Source organism: Lepidochelys olivacea (genome assembly GCF_965140295.1).
Source record: "Lepidochelys olivacea isolate rLepOli2 genome assembly, chromosome: 3".
Classification (NCBI taxonomy): domain Eukaryota; kingdom Metazoa; phylum Chordata; order Testudines; family Cheloniidae; genus Lepidochelys; species Lepidochelys olivacea.
This window is the reverse complement of record NC_140413.1, coordinates 143,765,094-143,782,932: the sequence shown is the minus strand read 5'-3', so window position 1 is coordinate 143,782,932 and position 17,839 is coordinate 143,765,094. Positions and strand designations below refer to the sequence as shown.

The window sequence follows — 17,839 nt, the reverse complement described above, 5'->3', positions numbered from 1 at the left end:
AAGTCTCTATTTAAGCCTAAATTAATAGTATCCAATTTGCAAATGAATTCCAATTCAGCAGTTTCTCGCTGGAGTCTGGATTTGAAGTTTTTTTGTTTTAAGATAGCGACCTTCATGTCTGTGATTGCGTGACCAGAGAGATTGAAGTGTTCTCCGACTGGTTTATGAATGTTATAATTCTTGACATCTGATTTGTGTCCATTTATTCTTTTACGTAGAAACTGTCCAGTTTGACCAATGTACATGGCAGAGGGGCATTGCTGGCACATGATGGCATATATCACATTGGTGGATGTGCAGGTGAACGAGCCTCTGATAGTGTGGCTGATGTTATTAGGCCCTGTGATGGTGTCCCCTGAATAGATATGTGGGCACAATTGGCAACGGGCTTTGTTACAAGGATAAGTTCCTGGGTTAGTGGTTCTGTTGTGTGGTATGTGGTTGTTGGTGAGTATTTGCTTCAGGTTGCGGGGCTGTCTGTAGGCAAGGACTGGCCTGTCTCCCAAGATTTGTGAGAGTGTTGGGTCATCCTTTAGGATAGGTTGCAGATCTTAATAATGCGTTGGAGGGGTTTTAGTTGGGGGCTGAAGGTGACGGCTAGTGGCGTTCTGTTATTTTCTTTGTTAGGCCTGTCCTTTAGTAGGTAACTTCTGGGAACTCTTCTGGCTCTATCAATCTGTTTCTTTACTTCTGCAGGTGGGTATTGTAGTTGTAAGAAAGCTTGACAGAGATCTTGTAGGTGTTTGTCTCTGTCTGAGGGGTTGGAGCAAATGCGGTTGTATCGCAGAGCTTGGCTGTAGACGATGGATCGTGTGGTGTGGTCAGGGTGAAAGCTGGAGGCATGCAGGTAGGAATAGCGGTCAGTAGGTTTCCGGTATAGGGTGGTGTTTATGTGACCATTGTTTATTAGCACTGTAGTGTCCAGGAAGTGGATCTCTTGTGTGGATCCACAGGCTGAGGTTGGTGGTGGGATGGACCCATGGAAAAGAAGCCCTTGAGGAATTCCACCATGATTTCAACAATTTCCATCCCACCACCAACCTCAGCCTGGTCCAGTCCACACAAGAGATCCACTTCCTGGACACTACAGTGCTAATAAACAATCTCTCTGGTCACGCAATCACAGACATGAAGGTCGCTATCTTAAAACAAAAAAACTTCAAATCCAGACTCCAGCGAGAAACTGTTGAATTGGAATTCATTTGCAAATTGGATACTATTAATTTAGGCTTAAATAGAGACTTGGAGTGGCTAAGTCATTATGCAAGGTAGCCTGTTTCCTCTTGTTTTTTCCTACTCCCCCCCCCCCCCCAGATGTTCTGGTTTAACTTGGGTTTTAACTTGAAGAGTGGTCAGTTTGGATGAGCTATTACCAGCAGGAGAGTGAGTCTGTGTGTGTATGGGGGTGGGGGGGATGTGAGAAAACCTGGATTTGTGCAGGAAATAGCCCAACTTGATTGTCATGCACATTGTGTAAAGAGTTGTCACTTTGGATGGGCTATCACCAGCAGGAGAGTGAATTTGTGTGGGGGGAGGGAGGGTGAGAAAACCTGGATTTGTGCTGGAAATGGCCCACCTGATGATCACTTTAGATAAGCTATTACCAGCAGGACAGCGGGGTGGGAGGAGGTATTGGTTCATATTCCCTGTATATATATAAAGTCTGCTGCAGTTTCCACGATATGCATCTGATGAAGTGAGCTGTAGCTCACGAAAGCTTATGCTCTAATAAATTGGTTAGTCTCTAAGGTGCCACAAGTATTCCTTTTCTTTTTGCGAATACAGACTAACACGGCTGTTACTCAGAAACGTAATAATGGACTTTATTACTAAAAATAAAGTCCATTATTACTTTTCCACAATCTTCTGCTATCAGCAGCTGCTCAGCGGTCAGAGCAGAGGCCTGGGGTGAGAGCATGGGCTTGAGCTCCTGTTCTCAGCTCTCGGGCAGTTGGGGATCCCACTGTCAGCCCCGCACACGGCAGGGCTCCTGCTGCCAAACTGCGATAGAAACCTAACATTGCAGAATCTGCAATTTCTGCAAGATCACAAGTTAAGTAGGGCCTTAATTATTAGTGCTTACCCAAAAGAATAGGCTGGGCTGGGCTTCTTCATCATTACCCAGTAGCTTATTAGGCATGTTATCAAACTAAAATAAAAAAGGAGGAGACTGATATGAGGATAATCAACTATTACAAATTAAATATTTTATAGATTAAATGTAGCTTAACTTTCAGAATACATCCTTAATTTGAACGTTTCTGTAAGACTTCAGTTACACTTTGAACCCAGTCCGGCAATCTCTAGGCTAGCAAGGATTTCCTAGAATTTAGTGAAAGTTCTGTCTACATTTGGACTGTGGACCAAGCCGCTGATGTATGTTTTATGAGGAAAGCTAACGAGTTATAGTGGAGCTGTAGCCAATACAATCCCTTATATCAGAGGGAACCTCACGACATAAAAGATCAAAGGATGTACTGTACTTACAAGGGGCACCATCAACTTTCCCCAAAACCCAGCATCATTCAGACTACAATAAGGTTATCACAACTCCAAATGCAATATATTTTTCCACTGAAGTTCCTATAAGAAAAAGAAGCTAAAGTTTAGTCTCTTTGTGCCCTCAAAATTCTTTTGAAGGGGAACTAGAGGGCAACAGAGAAACATGCAAATAAGAGTTGATAAGCAAAGGTTTTCCATTGTTCTTTTACTGCACTGAGAACGTTCCCCCTTTAATCCATTTGTTTTACTTATATTCCTTTTTAATAAAGTTGCATGCTTTTAAATAGGGTGAAGTTAAAAAATCTTAACACTTTAGTTTGTTAAATGGAAATCATTTTAGCCTGTAAGGCCAAAGATGGTGGCATAACCTCAATGGCCTGTCTTCCTCAGGACTCAAGCATTGGTATTCCCGATTCTCTTGAGTCTAAGACCAACTGTATGATGGACAGTAGTTACTGCTACTAATGGAAAAACAATCCATTTCAGTTTGATTTACTGGAGCCAACCATGTCCAATGACTCTCATGGCACCCAATGGCTCACTGCTAAAAAGTCTGTAAAGGTGTTCAATATCCAGAAGTGCATAGTTTGACAACTGGACGTTAGATCAACAGTACACTAACTTGAAGAAAAGTTTAATTTTGAATGAGGAAAGTTAGTGCACTATTGTCATTCTATAAAATAGTGAGGAGGCAAAGTCTAACCTGCTCCAGAATCCTGAAGAAGCCAATCCTTTTACTGAGACTAAGACAAGTAAGCTATTCTAGGATTCAGATACTAATATTGCAGACACTTCAGAAATCAGTCTACATATGAGAGCCACATTATATAAAAACCATACTGCTTTGCTCTTCATATATTTTAGAAATGTTCACACACTCGTTATTTGGATTAAATTTATTAATGAAAAAATTCTACGGATTATACTATTATACAGATGTCCATTTGTTCACATATTCTATCACACGTTAGTGGTGGATCCAAGTTGTAAATTTCAGATCTGGATCCAAACTTCTCCAGTGTTCTGAGTTTTTTGATTTGTGTTTTAGTTATGACTCAATCCTCTGTTACAATATAGGAACGACCAGGAGACACCATTAAAAAAAGAAATCAAATATTGTTCCAAAGTATTGGTTTTATCACAGTATTTCCTTCTGCAGTGAGGTACTTGTACTGTATCACAGTAAAGATTTACTTTTTAACATAATGCATGACGTATTACTACCTCCATTCCCTTGCTAATCTTATAGTCTTACTGATCACTGTCTAAAGCACCATGTTAAAAGAATACATGTAATGGTTTCCACCACTTTCCTTTGAAGACTATTGTCAAGGTTCCCTCCTCACTCTGAACTCTAGGGTACAGATGTAGGGACCCGCATGAAAGACCCCCTAAGCTTATTTCTACCAGCTTAGGTTAAAACTTCCCTAAGGCACAAAGGCTTTGCCCTTGGAGGGTATGCTGCCACCACCAAGTGATTTAACAAAGAATCAGGGAAAGGACCACTTGGAGTTCCTATTCCCCCAAAATATCCCCCCAAGCCTTTACACCCCCTTTCCTGGGGAGGCTTGCGAATACTATCCTAACCAATTAGTTACAAAGTGACCACAGTCCCAAACCCCTGGATCTTAGGACAATAGAGAAATTAGTCAGGTTCTTAAAAGACGGATTTTATTTAAAAAAAAAGGTAAAAATCACCTCTGTAAAATCAGGATGGAAAATAACTTTACAGGGTAACAGATTCAAAAACACAGCAGAACTTCCTCTAGCCTTAGTTTCAAAGTTACAAAAAACAGGAATAAACCTCCCTCCAGCAAAGGAAAAATTCACAAGCAGAACAAAAGATAATCTAACATGCCTTGCCTGGCTTTTACTTACAATTTTTGTAATATGAGAGTCTTTTAGGATGGGTTATAGGAGAAGGAGTTTTCTGACCTGATGCTTCTCTGCTTCCCAAGAGAACTCACAAAATAAAGCCTTTCCCCCCTCCCAAGATTTGAAAGTATCTTCTTTCCCCATTGGTCCTTTTGGTCAGGTACCAACCAGGTTATTTGAGCTTCTTAACCCCTTACAGGTAAGGAGGAATTCTAGGCTACCCTTAGCTGTATGGTTATGACAATATTTTAAAGACAAATCTCACCACTGGGAAGGTTCTTCCTCAGTACTGGCCTAAATTTTCCATTACTATTAATTTTAACTCCTTGAACCAACCCAAATAATTTTTCTGCCTCTCTAGTGTTTACACCTTTTAGGTATTTGTAGACAGTGATCATGTCCCCACTATAGTTAGCAAAATAAACTGTTTAAGAAGAAATATTAAACTAGTAACCTCCAGTTATTAAGTTTTATTGTTTTTCCCTGAATTCCTTCCCATTTGTTTACATCTTCCTGTTACTGAAGTACCTAGAACTGAATGTAACATGCTAGGCATGGGTCTCAGAGCAATGCAAGAGGAATTACTACCTTCTTGTCCATACTGTGACGCCTCTGTATACAGCTCCAAATCAAACTGGCTTTTTTGGCTGTAACTGCTCATGCAAAGCTCATACCTAATAGGCTATCCACTACCATCCTTGGGTCTCTCTCAGTATTTTTCTACCTCTTACTGAGTAAGTGTGATTCAGATTATTTTCTCTCTGACACATTAAACTTGAATTTTTCCAAGATGAATGCTCTTTTCTGCCACATTTCTCCTCTGCAGATGCCTTTTAATTATTTTTGTTTGTAATGCTACTTGCAACACACCTCAAATTAGTACCATCTGTGAATTTACACAGCACACTTTGTACCCCTTCTTCCAGATCATTACTGAAAAAGTTAAAGACTGGACAAAGAACCTATCACATAACAGACAGACACATCTACACAATGTAATATATTGATGTTTAGCATTACTCTTTGCTCACAGAATTTCAGCCTGTTTTCATTCCTTGTAACACTGCCCATATCCAGAGCACCTGAATTTACTTCAGAAGTAAAATTTTAATTTGTTATAAGCCATCATGCAGCTCACAAATTGAAAGAGTGAGGGAGTTATTTTTGCAGCAAAAATATTGAGCATTGCTCACACTGAGCAAGAGATCAAACCCATGTAAAGAATTTGCTGAGAGATAGTTAGAAAAGTCTTCATCTCTGATATACCAATCATCTCTGATATACCAATATTCAGGGCATTCCACTTTGGTATATTCCCAAAATTTAGGAAATAATGTTCTGTGCACACTTGGCACACAATTTACAATCAATAATATTTCCAAAGTTAGTTTTCTTACAGATCAGCAGTTTCATTCCGGATGTGTATAGTACACACAGAGTTTGAAGTCTCAAAATAAAGCTGTGTTTAGTAATAACTAAAAGGGGATTTTTCTTAAAATTAACATTCAGATAACTCAAAAGTGGCCCCAACAGCTTTTCCTTAAAAAGCTTTCCATTCGGTGAAATAAATGTCTTCTGAGCTGATCCAAAAAACAAGAAATTTCAACTGAGTTAGTACAGTAATTTTATGAGAAGTAACTGACAGATTTAGATATTCAAGTGTTATCACAATAACTTGGTCAGAGACTAGAACTTATTTTAATATAAAGTCTTGACCAAGACATTTTGCCTTTCAACTGCCATTCTTGCATGCATGTTGTTGTGATTTATAAATGTTTTGCTAGCAATCAGGTAACATCCAGGATATGCATGCACCCCCTACTGATTAAGCCACATTATTTCCCTTGCTAAAACCTAAAATGGCTAACCCACAAGTTTTCTTGTAGATGTTGTGTGTTCCATATATGAAACTTTAACTTGCCAATTACATAATACTCATTGGATCAGCTTCTTATTTCTTCCAACAAGCTGCACATTTTAGATGGCTGCACCAACAAATGTCATGAACATTTGTTCAAATGTTTTCTTCATATTAGCAAAAGGTTTGTGGTTTTCTGTCTGTTCGAAAGTGGAAAAAATATAATTATAGTAAAAATTTCAATACTGTATGCTATCTGATACAAAACAGTATCTACATTAAACTTGTAATTATGCTACTTCACAAAAAGCTAAATAAAAAACAAAACCAGTTTCATAAGAAAACTGTACACAAAAGCTCTTTTTTCTATTTACCTCAGATTATAAGAAAAGTACAACTGAATTATTCTACCTAAGTTAATAGTCTTGCTCACTTCACCAAGATTCTGGGTGATTTATGTACTACTAATTCCCAATTCCTCAAATGAAACTCTCGCAGTTCAGGGTAACTGCATCTGTATTTTCTACTGCAGTGTTCCAGCAAGGGCATCTACCCACAGGGTTCCAGCTCCCCTGGCCATCACCTCCCTTGGGTGTAGGCCAGCATCTCTCTCCCTTCTGACCAGAAAGCAGTTCTTGTGGCACCTTAGAGACTAACCAATTTATTTGAGCATAAGCTTTCGTGAGCTACAGCTCACTTTATCAGATGTAACATGTAGCTCACGAAAGCTTATGCTCAAATAAATTGGTTAGTCTCTAAGGTGCCACAAGTACTCCTTTTCCTTTTGTGAATACAGACTAACATGGCTGCTACTCTGAAACCTTCTGACCAGGGTATTTCCAGGCTGCACAGTTATTCAATGTGTTATTCCCAGAGCAGAAAGATTGCCCAAGGATACCTGCTTGCTTTCTCTTCAGAGAAGTTTAGCAGGTATAATTGCTAAAGTTGTAAGTATCACACAGTTCTATCTATGAAAGCTTATTTTATTCTTAAAGTAAAAAGCATCACAGAGAAAAACATTAAAAACAATAAAAGAACCTACTAATAAGTTTACCAGAATTCTGGCAAGGTAAATCCTTCAAACCCCACCCTAGGAGAATCCTTATGATTACCAGTTCATCACTGGTTTCAGAGTAGCAGCCGTATTAGTCTGTATTCGCAAAAAGAAAAGGAGTACTTGTGGCACCTTAGAGACTAACAAATTTATTTGAGCATAAGCTTTCATGCGCTACAGCTCACTTCATCACTGTGTCAGCTCAGAATCCGCACCCAGTGCCCCAACTCTACCCTAAAGACCAGGGCCCTCTGTGGAACATGGGTCCTGTCTGTTTGCTGGATTAGGAAGAAGACCATGAGCCAATTTAAAACCAGACTATTTATCCACAAAGCCTTTCTTTGTATGTTGGTCTGTGGAGAATCCAATTTGCCTTAGTATATGTATCTCTCTCCAGGGGGTTGATAAAGAAGGAAGTACATTAGCATTCCCCTGTCCTACTAAAGAAGGTACTACATGCTTTCCAGGATGGTAGACTGAGGGAGAAAGGCGGTTCGTGTGTGATTCGAGCTGTTCCAAGGACGGACAAAACTTTAAATTATGCTCCCCATCCCTATCAGCAGGTATGGATAGTCTCTGCCTGGTGGGACAGGAATGAAGCTGCACAGAATGTAGCCTGCAGCTGCGCTCTGGGGGAGGAGATGCAGGTATCTGGGCAGGGGGGAGAAGAGAGAGACACGACCATGCAAATCCCCTCCTCCAGCACCCCCTGAAATACTCCCTTGCACTATACACAGACCCCTCTGACACCCCCAAACTGTACCCCACTCCTAACTCCCCCTCCTCCCGGCAGTGTCCTCTATTTGGGAACTTGAAATATAGTAACCCTAAGAAGCAAATAAACAAGAATTGACTAAAAGATGTGGGACAGAGTTCCCCCCCCAAGGTATGCCCAGCTGGCATGTGTGACACACCCAAATGGAAGCTTCCGACAAAAGCATAACAGAGGAACAGGAACTGGGTTGTTGTAAGGGTTTCTTTAACTCTCTACTCCTGGGAGAATCTTTTTTGTTGTCTATACTGTTCTAGACATACTTGCTGACAGGTATTTTGAAATAAATTACCAAAATAATTGAAACTGGCATGATTATATTGGGTTATTTTGACCAATAAAATATGCAGAATTTTAAAATATTGTGCACAGTATTTTTTTAATTTTTGGCACAGAATTCCCCCAGGAGTAATACAATGCCACACCAACACATACACAATTGTAGTTTTAATACAATGTACCCCAAAAGCATTATTCCTAATTCAATAAAGTTTATCTTATTTCCATAAAGTTCGTTCAGGACAATATAAGATATTGTCAGTCTGTCAGACATTTTCCAGCAGACTTCAATTTTTAGTAATCTTAGGTCATCACCAATATTTCAACATATTCTTTAAGAATGATTCAGTTTTTCTTTTAATGAACTGAATTGGTATATACTATACCCAGTGAGAAAATGAACTACAGATTTACCACCCATTCTTCAAGAATAGAGGTCAGAAATCAGTAAATACAGTCAAAGAGACTACAATGCTTACACATGCTTAATTTTACAAACACTAGCAGTCTTGTTGATGTCAATGTGTTTGTAGGATCTGGCCCTTAAAACAGAAGTAAAACTAAAAATCACTTCCCACACCCTAAAGCTAAAACAAATACATTTTACAAATGATACTTGTGGAACTGGTGGTGGTAAAATTTTCTGAGTCAATCAATTAAAGGGATACTAGTTTGGCACACAGTGTGGATTTTGTTTTCAATTTACTTTGTTATAACAATGTCAGGCAGCTGTGTACAGAAATCTAAATATAGTTGACCTTTTTAAATTGTTCTTATCAGAGCTGTGATATTAGTCACTGTTTTCTTCTAAGTTTGTGTACTATTTAACACACAATCTTATATACACAATCTAAGACATTGTTAAACCAACTACTCAGTTCTTGCCTGTATTTATGAAAAGTCATGAATAACTCTGTAGTTGGTACATAATATTTATTCATCCTACTTTTACCCTATTTCAAATTTAGTAAAAAGAATATTCTTACAAGCATTGATAAATTGTAGGATCAGATTTAAAAAAACGTACCTGAAAAGATTAAAGATTGTCAGGTAAGAATAGGCAGTTAAAGCTGTGAAAACAAAATTTTAAACACTTAACACACTTTACATTATTAGCAACGAAGAACGCTATATGTGATTTTGCCTTCAAAAATTGTGTGTCCCTCAATGTCTCTGAGACAGCTGCCTACCATTTTCTATCTTCACAAATTCTCTTTGCTGAAAATATAACTTATTTCAGAGTATGAAAATGTACATCTTAAAACCATTTTTGTATTTTTCTGTCTGTACTAACTACTCCAATATTTCATTTAATAACAAGTTGATTAACACAACACTAGCTCTGTGAAACCATGTAAAATATTGAAGTATTTAGTCACTAATGCGCATCCAATCATGAAAGTTAAGATTGGGAATTTAGACATGGAAAAGTCAGGAAATTCTCAGTTAAGGTTTCCATCCCAACCATAACAGTGCCTGTGTATGTATTACAATAAAGGGATGGGTGAACTGGTTCAGCTAAGATAGGAACTAGAGCAATGTTTTGATAATAATTTTTTCAGACTGAAATAAGATTAAAACTGCACCACATAGTGAAAATATAGGCACACATGGGAACATCTTGGGTATTGTATGCAAAACCAGGACACACATTGCAGCACAGGCTGGGGAATACAGGGCAGAATAGTCATGGATTTAGGAGAAGCCACTGCCACTACCTCACAATTGGAGGGGAAGGTCTCCACTGAAGTCAATCGGACTACTGACTTGAGAAAAGGTTTGAAGGACTAGTGCTAAGATTCTAAACTCTGCATGAAGGAAGCTCTGAGAGAAGGACTGGCAGGGAAAGCAGCCTCAGAAGCACTTGTGGGAACAGTGAGTACCTTCAAGAATTCACTGGCCACGTGCAGTTCCTAAGCCTTGCAGAAAAGGAGTTCTCCTAAACTGACTATGCAGTAGCTTTAAAATGGATAAATTATGATGTCAGTTGCACAGCCGTCTAATTCCATTATACTCAGGGCCCTGCTTGTTTATTATGCTGGCACTGCTATAAATTAAAAATCAACAACAGACAACAATTATTTAGATGCAAGAACAGAACATACCTATACTGTTAGTAGAGCTGCACCACATAAGCAGGAAACCGGTGCATATTAAATTAATTGCACCAAACAGCAAGATCTTCCAGGACTGTTAATAAGAGTAATTACATGAGTAACCCTTTGGCTTAAAAGACAAAATATGATAAAATATGCCTGGCTTGATTTTAAAAGTCTGCAATACTTCATTACACATGTAGTGTTTTTCCCCAAAAAAGGTTTATTTTGAAATAAACTATTAAATGCCCTCACCTCCCTCTGCTAACTTTATGGGCAACCTGACAACTCACTTTCAACGGCATCATGGTACATGCATCATGGAACATTAGCCTCAAAATACAATTCTACTCTGATAATTAACTATGTAAAAATGCCACCTTTTTACTTGCAGATCAGTGTAAAGTATACACCGGATGACTTAGTGATACAAATATATTATAGTTTTACTCCTATCAACTGTGGAGAAACAACAGAGCGAAGAGAGAGCTGGAAGCTATTCCTTCATGTACATTGTCTCAGAAGTTCCTTTTCACTTGTGCATCTCCTTTGTAGCCAATGGGCTGCACCAGTGTCACTTGGGGCTGAAACTGAAGACAGCAGGGCTGCACAGGTGCAAATATGGACCTAATTTAGCCTGCAGAACATTTACTCCTAGTGATGATGCATAAGAAACAACCCAGCTTGACTCTCAGATCCCAGGCTGAGTTTGCAGTTCTGGCAGTCAGTAAGAGTATTTTTACTTGTAAACGGAGTACTGCTGGTATGGATAGCAGTGGGGCGGGGGAAAACCATTCTCACTGAACGTTAATGGGATAGAGAGAGAGAGGGAGAATGGACCCTAAACTTTAAGCTTTTTTTTAAAAAAAAAAAAAGCAGTAGGGGTCGAATCCAGCACTCTTCACAGAGGCAAAACTCCTTCCCCCCACTACACTGGAAATTTTGTCTGAGGAAGGAATTCAGGATTTAGCGCCTATTTTAATTAAACAATTCAAAGCAGCCTTTCAAAATTTCACTCACCAAGAGTGTTTAATTCTGTTTCATGGCAAATCAAATATTGCATGATTTTTCATTATAATCATTCATCAAAGTAAACAGTAGGTATACAGATTTTGTGACTATGGTGGTAAATTTTTATGACAGTTTTGCAAAGCTACTTTAAAATTCCCTCTTGATGGGTTTGAATCTTATCGAGATACCATGTGCAGAACAATCCTTATTGCCCTTTTTTGTTATTTCAGGACAGAGCTCCTAGTTCAGTTCTACCCTAAAGAAATGGGAGTTGGATAGAGCTTTAACTGCCAAGTATGTTTTACCTTTCCCGTAAGGCTTTATGATCATCACATATTTGATTTAAAATTAAATGTGAGGCACTCAAAATCAATGGCAAGGGACACCACATAAATTAGGAAGTAATTAAAATTTACAATAAACTCAGTGAAAATAATGCAGGTGCAGCTAAAGTGGAGTGAAGCAGATTACTACTATTTAGGCCATCTATAAAACAATATGTACTTCACTAATTCTTAAATTGTTCTCCTACCATTCTTCAGATATATTTTCGGCCATTTTTCAAGTTCTGTGATTACTTCAACACACACTTAAGTACAAGGCCATAAACCCATATGAATTTTTAACTTAAAGTATAAATTAAAATGTCTACTTAACCTCTTTTGAAACCATAGCTAGGAAAGGGTAAAAGATTTATCTGGAAAGTTAACAATATACTAATCATTTAGGCACAATCACAATTAAATTACATTTGTAATCCATTTTTTACAAATTCACTTACCCTTCGATCAGCTGCTACCAACCTAAATTCCTGTGTTAACTTGCTAGCTATTGTTCTTTGTGATTTGCGGAATAGATGTATTGTCCCCTTTAAAAAAAAAAAAAAAGATTAGTTTTCTTCTTGTTCAAACCATTTTTATGTTCCCTTCTTATTTTTATTCCTAGGAACTACCGTCGCTCCTTTGTAATCAACTGAATATACATTGCTTATTGGTAAATGTTGACTGTCTTCATATTCCTCATCACAAAGAAGCTACATCATGGTAATAATGAGTAAGGTTAGGGAGATGCCACAATCGTCGAAGGAGCAAGCAGTAAAATCATTGAGCTCTTAACCCTTCCCCAATTTTTTCCTTATAATCTTTTCTACCTTGCTCAGCACAATGGGTTGATTTAAATAAAACGTAATTTATATACGTGGTTTTAAACATGACTTAAATCAGCACAAAGGAAATCTTGGTTTAAATCACTGATTTTATTCTTGTTTGCATTTGTGGTTTAGTTATTTTTCTAAACCATTAAAACATATTTATATGCAACCAAATATCTATATACTAAATTTGGATCTTTTTGCTAACATGGAAGATACACTATATATTTAAGAAATTATATAGCTTCACATACATTTATTCAGATTCTTAAATTTTACATTTTTATTTTGCTAGAAAATGGTGACTAACTCAAATCTTATTTACTAGAAAATGTTTTATTCTGGATTTGTGTCAAGCTGCATTTGAATGGAAATTAGAATTCAGATTCATTTTAAACTATACAAAAACAGCATTTATAATTGCTTTTAGTTAAAACTATAAGAAAAAAGAGTTTAAGTATGTTTTCCATTTAAAACTGATTTATTAAACAAAGGAATTAACTGTCATTAGTAAACTGATGGATTGTTTCTGGTCATCACAGACCACACTTCCAAAGGTCTTTAGGTGCCTAACGGGATTTTCAGAAGTCCCTAAACAGGTTAGGTGCCTATCTTGCATTGAAAATCTGGCCCTTCAAGTTATTAGAATTAGCAGATCTCATCCCTTCCCAACTGGTTTTTAATTCATAGACTGGAAGAGAAAGAGGGGGAAAAAAGCTCTCTTACTTTTTCAATTCCTAATCAATTTCTCAACTCTGAATGAACTAATCCAAATTAAGAAAATATTCTCTCAACTTGCTAGCTAAGCCCTCCCTCATTGTCTTAACCTCCACTCCAAATTTCCTACAACTGAAAATTTCAACTGATAAAAATAGAAAAGTGCTTAAAACCCATAGTTTTGCACGAATGAAAATTTACAATTGTTAAAAAACAAACCTTGATATTATCCACTGACATTATAAAAAAAAGAAAAATTCTGCCACGCCTAAGTGTAATCAATAATTTTAGGTATAGGGGCCTTCAATGGACCACGGATATGATAGGCTGCCCAAACTGAAAATCTTTTCCATTTAGAAGAATAGGTTTTCCTCGTGAAGAGCTTTCTGCCCTGTAGTCAAATGTTTTGAAGTAACAGTGAACAGTCATACCACGCAACCAGTCAACATCCAGGCTGTCAGATGCAGCAATCTCAGGTCTGGATGAAGTATTTGGTTCTATGCTATTACACCTGGACTGTATTTTTCTTGGTTCTATGCTGTTATGTCTAGACTGTCTGGAAGTGCCATCCGAAGCTGAGTAGACATTCTGAGATGATGCTAACTAGAACGGTGTCTGCTAAAAAGGAACAATCAGGATGATCAGTGTGGCTGCATCCCATCTGATTTGCCATAATGCCCTTGGTTTCAGGGGAATCTGTGGAAATGCATACATGAGCCCCTGATCCCGCGGTATGAAAAAGATATCCTGTCCTGTATTAGAATCCCAGGCGCATGACTCCATGCGGCACAAGATTTAGTGTTGATGACAAACAAGAAGTCTGTCAGTCTATAAGGTGCCACAGGACTCTTTACCGCTTTTACAAATCTGTAATGGGATTTCCTCACTGGTGAAATATTGGGGTGATAGAATTCTTCAGAAACCATTCATGGTTGCTGATGAATGGTGTGCGCTAAGATGGAGAGCTACTGGAGTAATCTTGTATTGTTGGCACTATGTATGTAACTTGATTGCCTCCTGGCATCTCCTTGCTTGTTACGTAATACTTTGCAGATGTGCTATATATAAGAATCTGCATAGTGGATGTGACATTACCCAGGGTACAATGAAAAAACAAGGAGTCCTTGTCGCACCTTTGAGACTAACAAATTTATCTGGGCATAAGCTTTTCTGGGCTAAAACCCACTTCATCAGATGCATGGAGTGGAACATACAGTAGGGAGGTATAAATACACAGCATATGAAAAGATAGGAGTTGCCTTACCAAGTGCGGGGACAGTGCTAACGAGTCAATTCAATTAAGGGGGGATTTGGCTATTCTCAACAATAGACAAGAAGGAGTGGAAATCACTTCTGTAGTGCTCATGAGGCCAATGTAATGGGTGACAAGAAGGGGAAATTAGTTTTGTAGTAACCCATCCACTCCCAGTCTTTATTCAGGCCTAATTTGATGGTGTCCAGTTTGCAAATTAATTCCAGTTCTGCAGTTTCTCGTTGGAGTCTGTTTTTGAAGTTTTTTTGGTTGAAGAAAAGGGTACAATCTAGACTGATGGACAACTATGTCCCCTCAATTCTTCAAGCTGGGATGCCTTTTACGCTGCTTCACTGTGAAAGCAACCACTCCTGGTTTGCTCTCTCAACCTCCAGCATGTAAATCACTCCCAGCGATACTGTATGAGTGCTACAGCCAGTCACTCATGAATTACACTGTAGGGCAACACCAGCAAACTCTCAGTCCCAGATTTCCCCCCAGAAATGTGCGTCTTATACTATCCAGAACCCTCCTAGACAATACAAACTTGTATAAAGTCTGTAATTTCATTAATACAAAATGATTTGCACAAATCTTGTTATCCCAAATGGAGTTTCCCAAACACTTCAATCCAAACACACTGGTTTAGATAAAACAAAACAAATTTATAAACTACAGAAAGATAGATTTTAAGAGATTACAAGCAATGAGGCATACAAGTCAGAATTGTTTAAAAGGAAATTAAAGGTAAAATGCAACTAACTTAACAAGCTAAGTGAATACCAAGCAAAGGTCTCTCTCACCACATGTTCCTGCAGTCTTAATGACTGAACCTCTTTCAGTCAGGATCTCCCCTACTCCACTAGTGCTTCCTTTGTCCTTCAGGTGATGATGATGCCAGGAGCAGAGCGCAAGGGAGAGATGATTTGTGGCTTCTGCCCTCTCGCCTTATAGCCCTTTCTTTTACACAAGAATCATCTTCAGCTGATGTTCAGCTATGTGGCCAGGAACCTTAAGCTGCTTCTTTGTCAAAATGTAGATTTCCCCCCCACACACACACCCTCTCTCCTGCCAAAGAGTAGCCACTTAAGGTGGTGGTCCACTTGATCTAGTTGACACCTGGCTGAGGCACCAGCTACCTTTTGTCTCTGGGGAACTTGTTTCTGACTGCCCTCCAGAACATGATGGGACATGTCTTCATAATTTTATACAGTAAAATATTCTATCTTTACATACAATGTTGCCACACATTTTACCAGGACAATTATGATCAGCAAATCATGAGTTTTCAAATGATACCTTACACAGTATGCTTTGTACAAAATTTAACAGTTTTGTAAAAGGGGTGAACATATGGGTACCGACTGTCATGGTGGAAAACTGTAGAACACATTGGAATGCTATGCTAACAAATCTGATCACTCAAATTCTAGAACGTTTATATGTAGAGTCATGTCCTTTTGGGACTATCTGGAGGTAGTCCAGGTGTGCACCTGTGTCTCTGATGCACCGGTGTTCAGCATCTTTATAGGAGGTGGTGTGAAGAGAGGTGCTCCCTTGTACACGTTTTTGGGGTCTGAGCACCAGTGCAATGACAGAATATGAGCTGGGACCACAACTCGCATACCTTCATTTGCAAAAAGAAAAGGAGTACATGTGGCACCTTAGAGACGAACCAATTTATTTGAGCATAAGCTTTCGTGAGCTATAGCTCACTTCATCGGATGCATTCAGCGGAAAATACAGTGAGGAGATTTATATACACACAGAACATGAAAAAATGGGTGCTATCATACACACTGTAAGGAGAGTGATCACTTAAGATGAGCTATTACCAACAGGAGAGTGGGGGGGAGAAAACCTTTTGTAGTGATAATCAAGGTGGGCCATTTCCAGCAGATAACAGGAACGTCTGAGGAGCAGTGGGGGGTGGGGGGTGGGAGGGAATAAACATGGGGAAATAGTTTTACTTTGTGTAATGACACATCCACTCCCAGTCTTTATTCAAGCCTAAGTTAATTGCATCCAGTTTGCAAATTAATTCGAATTCAGCAGTCTCTCGTTGGAGTCTGTTTTTGAAGTCTTTTTGTTGTAATATTGCGACCTTTAGGTCTGAAATCGAGTGACCAGAGAGTTTGAAGTGTTCTCCGACTGGTTTATGAATAGAGACTGGGAGTCTATGTGTCATTACACAAAGTAAAACTATTTCCCCAAGTTTATTTCCCCCCGCCCCCCTCCACCGCTCCTCGGACGTTCCTGTTAACTGCTGCAAATGGCCCACCTTGATTACAGTGTGTATGAGAACACCCACTTTTTCATGTTCTGTGTGTATATAAATCTCCTCACTGTATTTTCTGCTGAATGCATCCGATGAAGTGAGCTGTAGCTCATGAAAGCTTATGCTCAAATAAACTGGTTAGTCTCTAAGGTGCCACTAGTATTCCTTTTCTTTTTGCGAATACAGACTAACATGGCTGCTACTCTGATACCTTCATTTGATGCCTCTTGGGGGTGATACACTAATCTTAGTCAACTTTGTAATGGACGTAGGTGAAGTCTGGCTATGGGCAAGCTGATTTGTGACCTAGACATCTGAAGCAAGTTCTTACTGTAGTTGATGGATTCATTTTCATATTGGTGAGGGTTATCTGGAGAGCAAAAATCTCTCCTCAGGATGATGTGTGTTCTCCAATTTGCATTCAGTTAAGGTTCCTACTAAATCTTGTATGAGATATGGTGAATTATGAACAATTATGAGACCCAGTTGCTTGAACAGATGAAGGTCATTTCAATGCTGTAGCAACTTCCTGATGAAATCTACCTTTGATCAGCCCATCATCTAGATATAGGTAGACACAAATGCCTTGTCTCAAGTGAGCTGCCACCACAGTGAAAACTCTCAGTGCTATGGAGAGACCAAACAGTAACACCATGTACTAGTAATGATTGGGTCCTACTTTGCACCACAGACATTTTCTGTGGGCCAGAAGGATGGGAATATGCAAATGCATGTCTTGAGCAATATGAAAAGGAAGGATGGAGGCTAATGTTACTATCCTGAATCTGAGACAATGTATAAATGTGTACAGTTTTGTCAGGTCTAGAACAGGACAAAAAAACCCATTCATCTTCAGAATAAAGAAATATCAGGAGTAGAAGCCTCTTTCTTTGTACTTCAGATATAACTCCTCTAGCTTCTAGGTCATTGGTTTTCAAACTTTTTGTATTGAACAAACAACAAGCCCCTGAGTGTGAGTCCTGCCCCTTATAAAT

The 17,839-nt window shown here is 38.7% G+C and overlaps 1 protein-coding gene across 3 annotated transcripts in view; it reads right to left on the bottom strand.

Moving 5' to 3' along the window:
* The window catches only part of SLC30A6 (solute carrier family 30 member 6), a 41,923-nt gene that overhangs the window by 16,450 nt on the left and 7,634 nt on the right, over positions 1 to 17,839 (bottom strand). The window contains exons 2-5 of one of the 3 annotated variants that reach the window (XM_084622908.1): positions 12,229 to 12,315; positions 10,446 to 10,530; positions 9,368 to 9,410; positions 2,084 to 2,149 (exon numbers count right to left, since the gene is read on the bottom strand). In XM_084622908.1, the coding sequence (XP_084479034.1) occupies positions 2,084 to 2,149; positions 9,368 to 9,410; positions 10,446 to 10,530; positions 12,229 to 12,315 (281 nt within the window). Of the gene's footprint in view, positions 1 to 2,083; positions 2,150 to 2,487; positions 2,511 to 9,367; positions 9,411 to 10,445; positions 10,531 to 12,228; positions 12,316 to 17,839 lie in introns of those variants that run through there. The other 2 variants (XM_084622909.1, XM_084622910.1) reach the window with 2 other exon arrangements.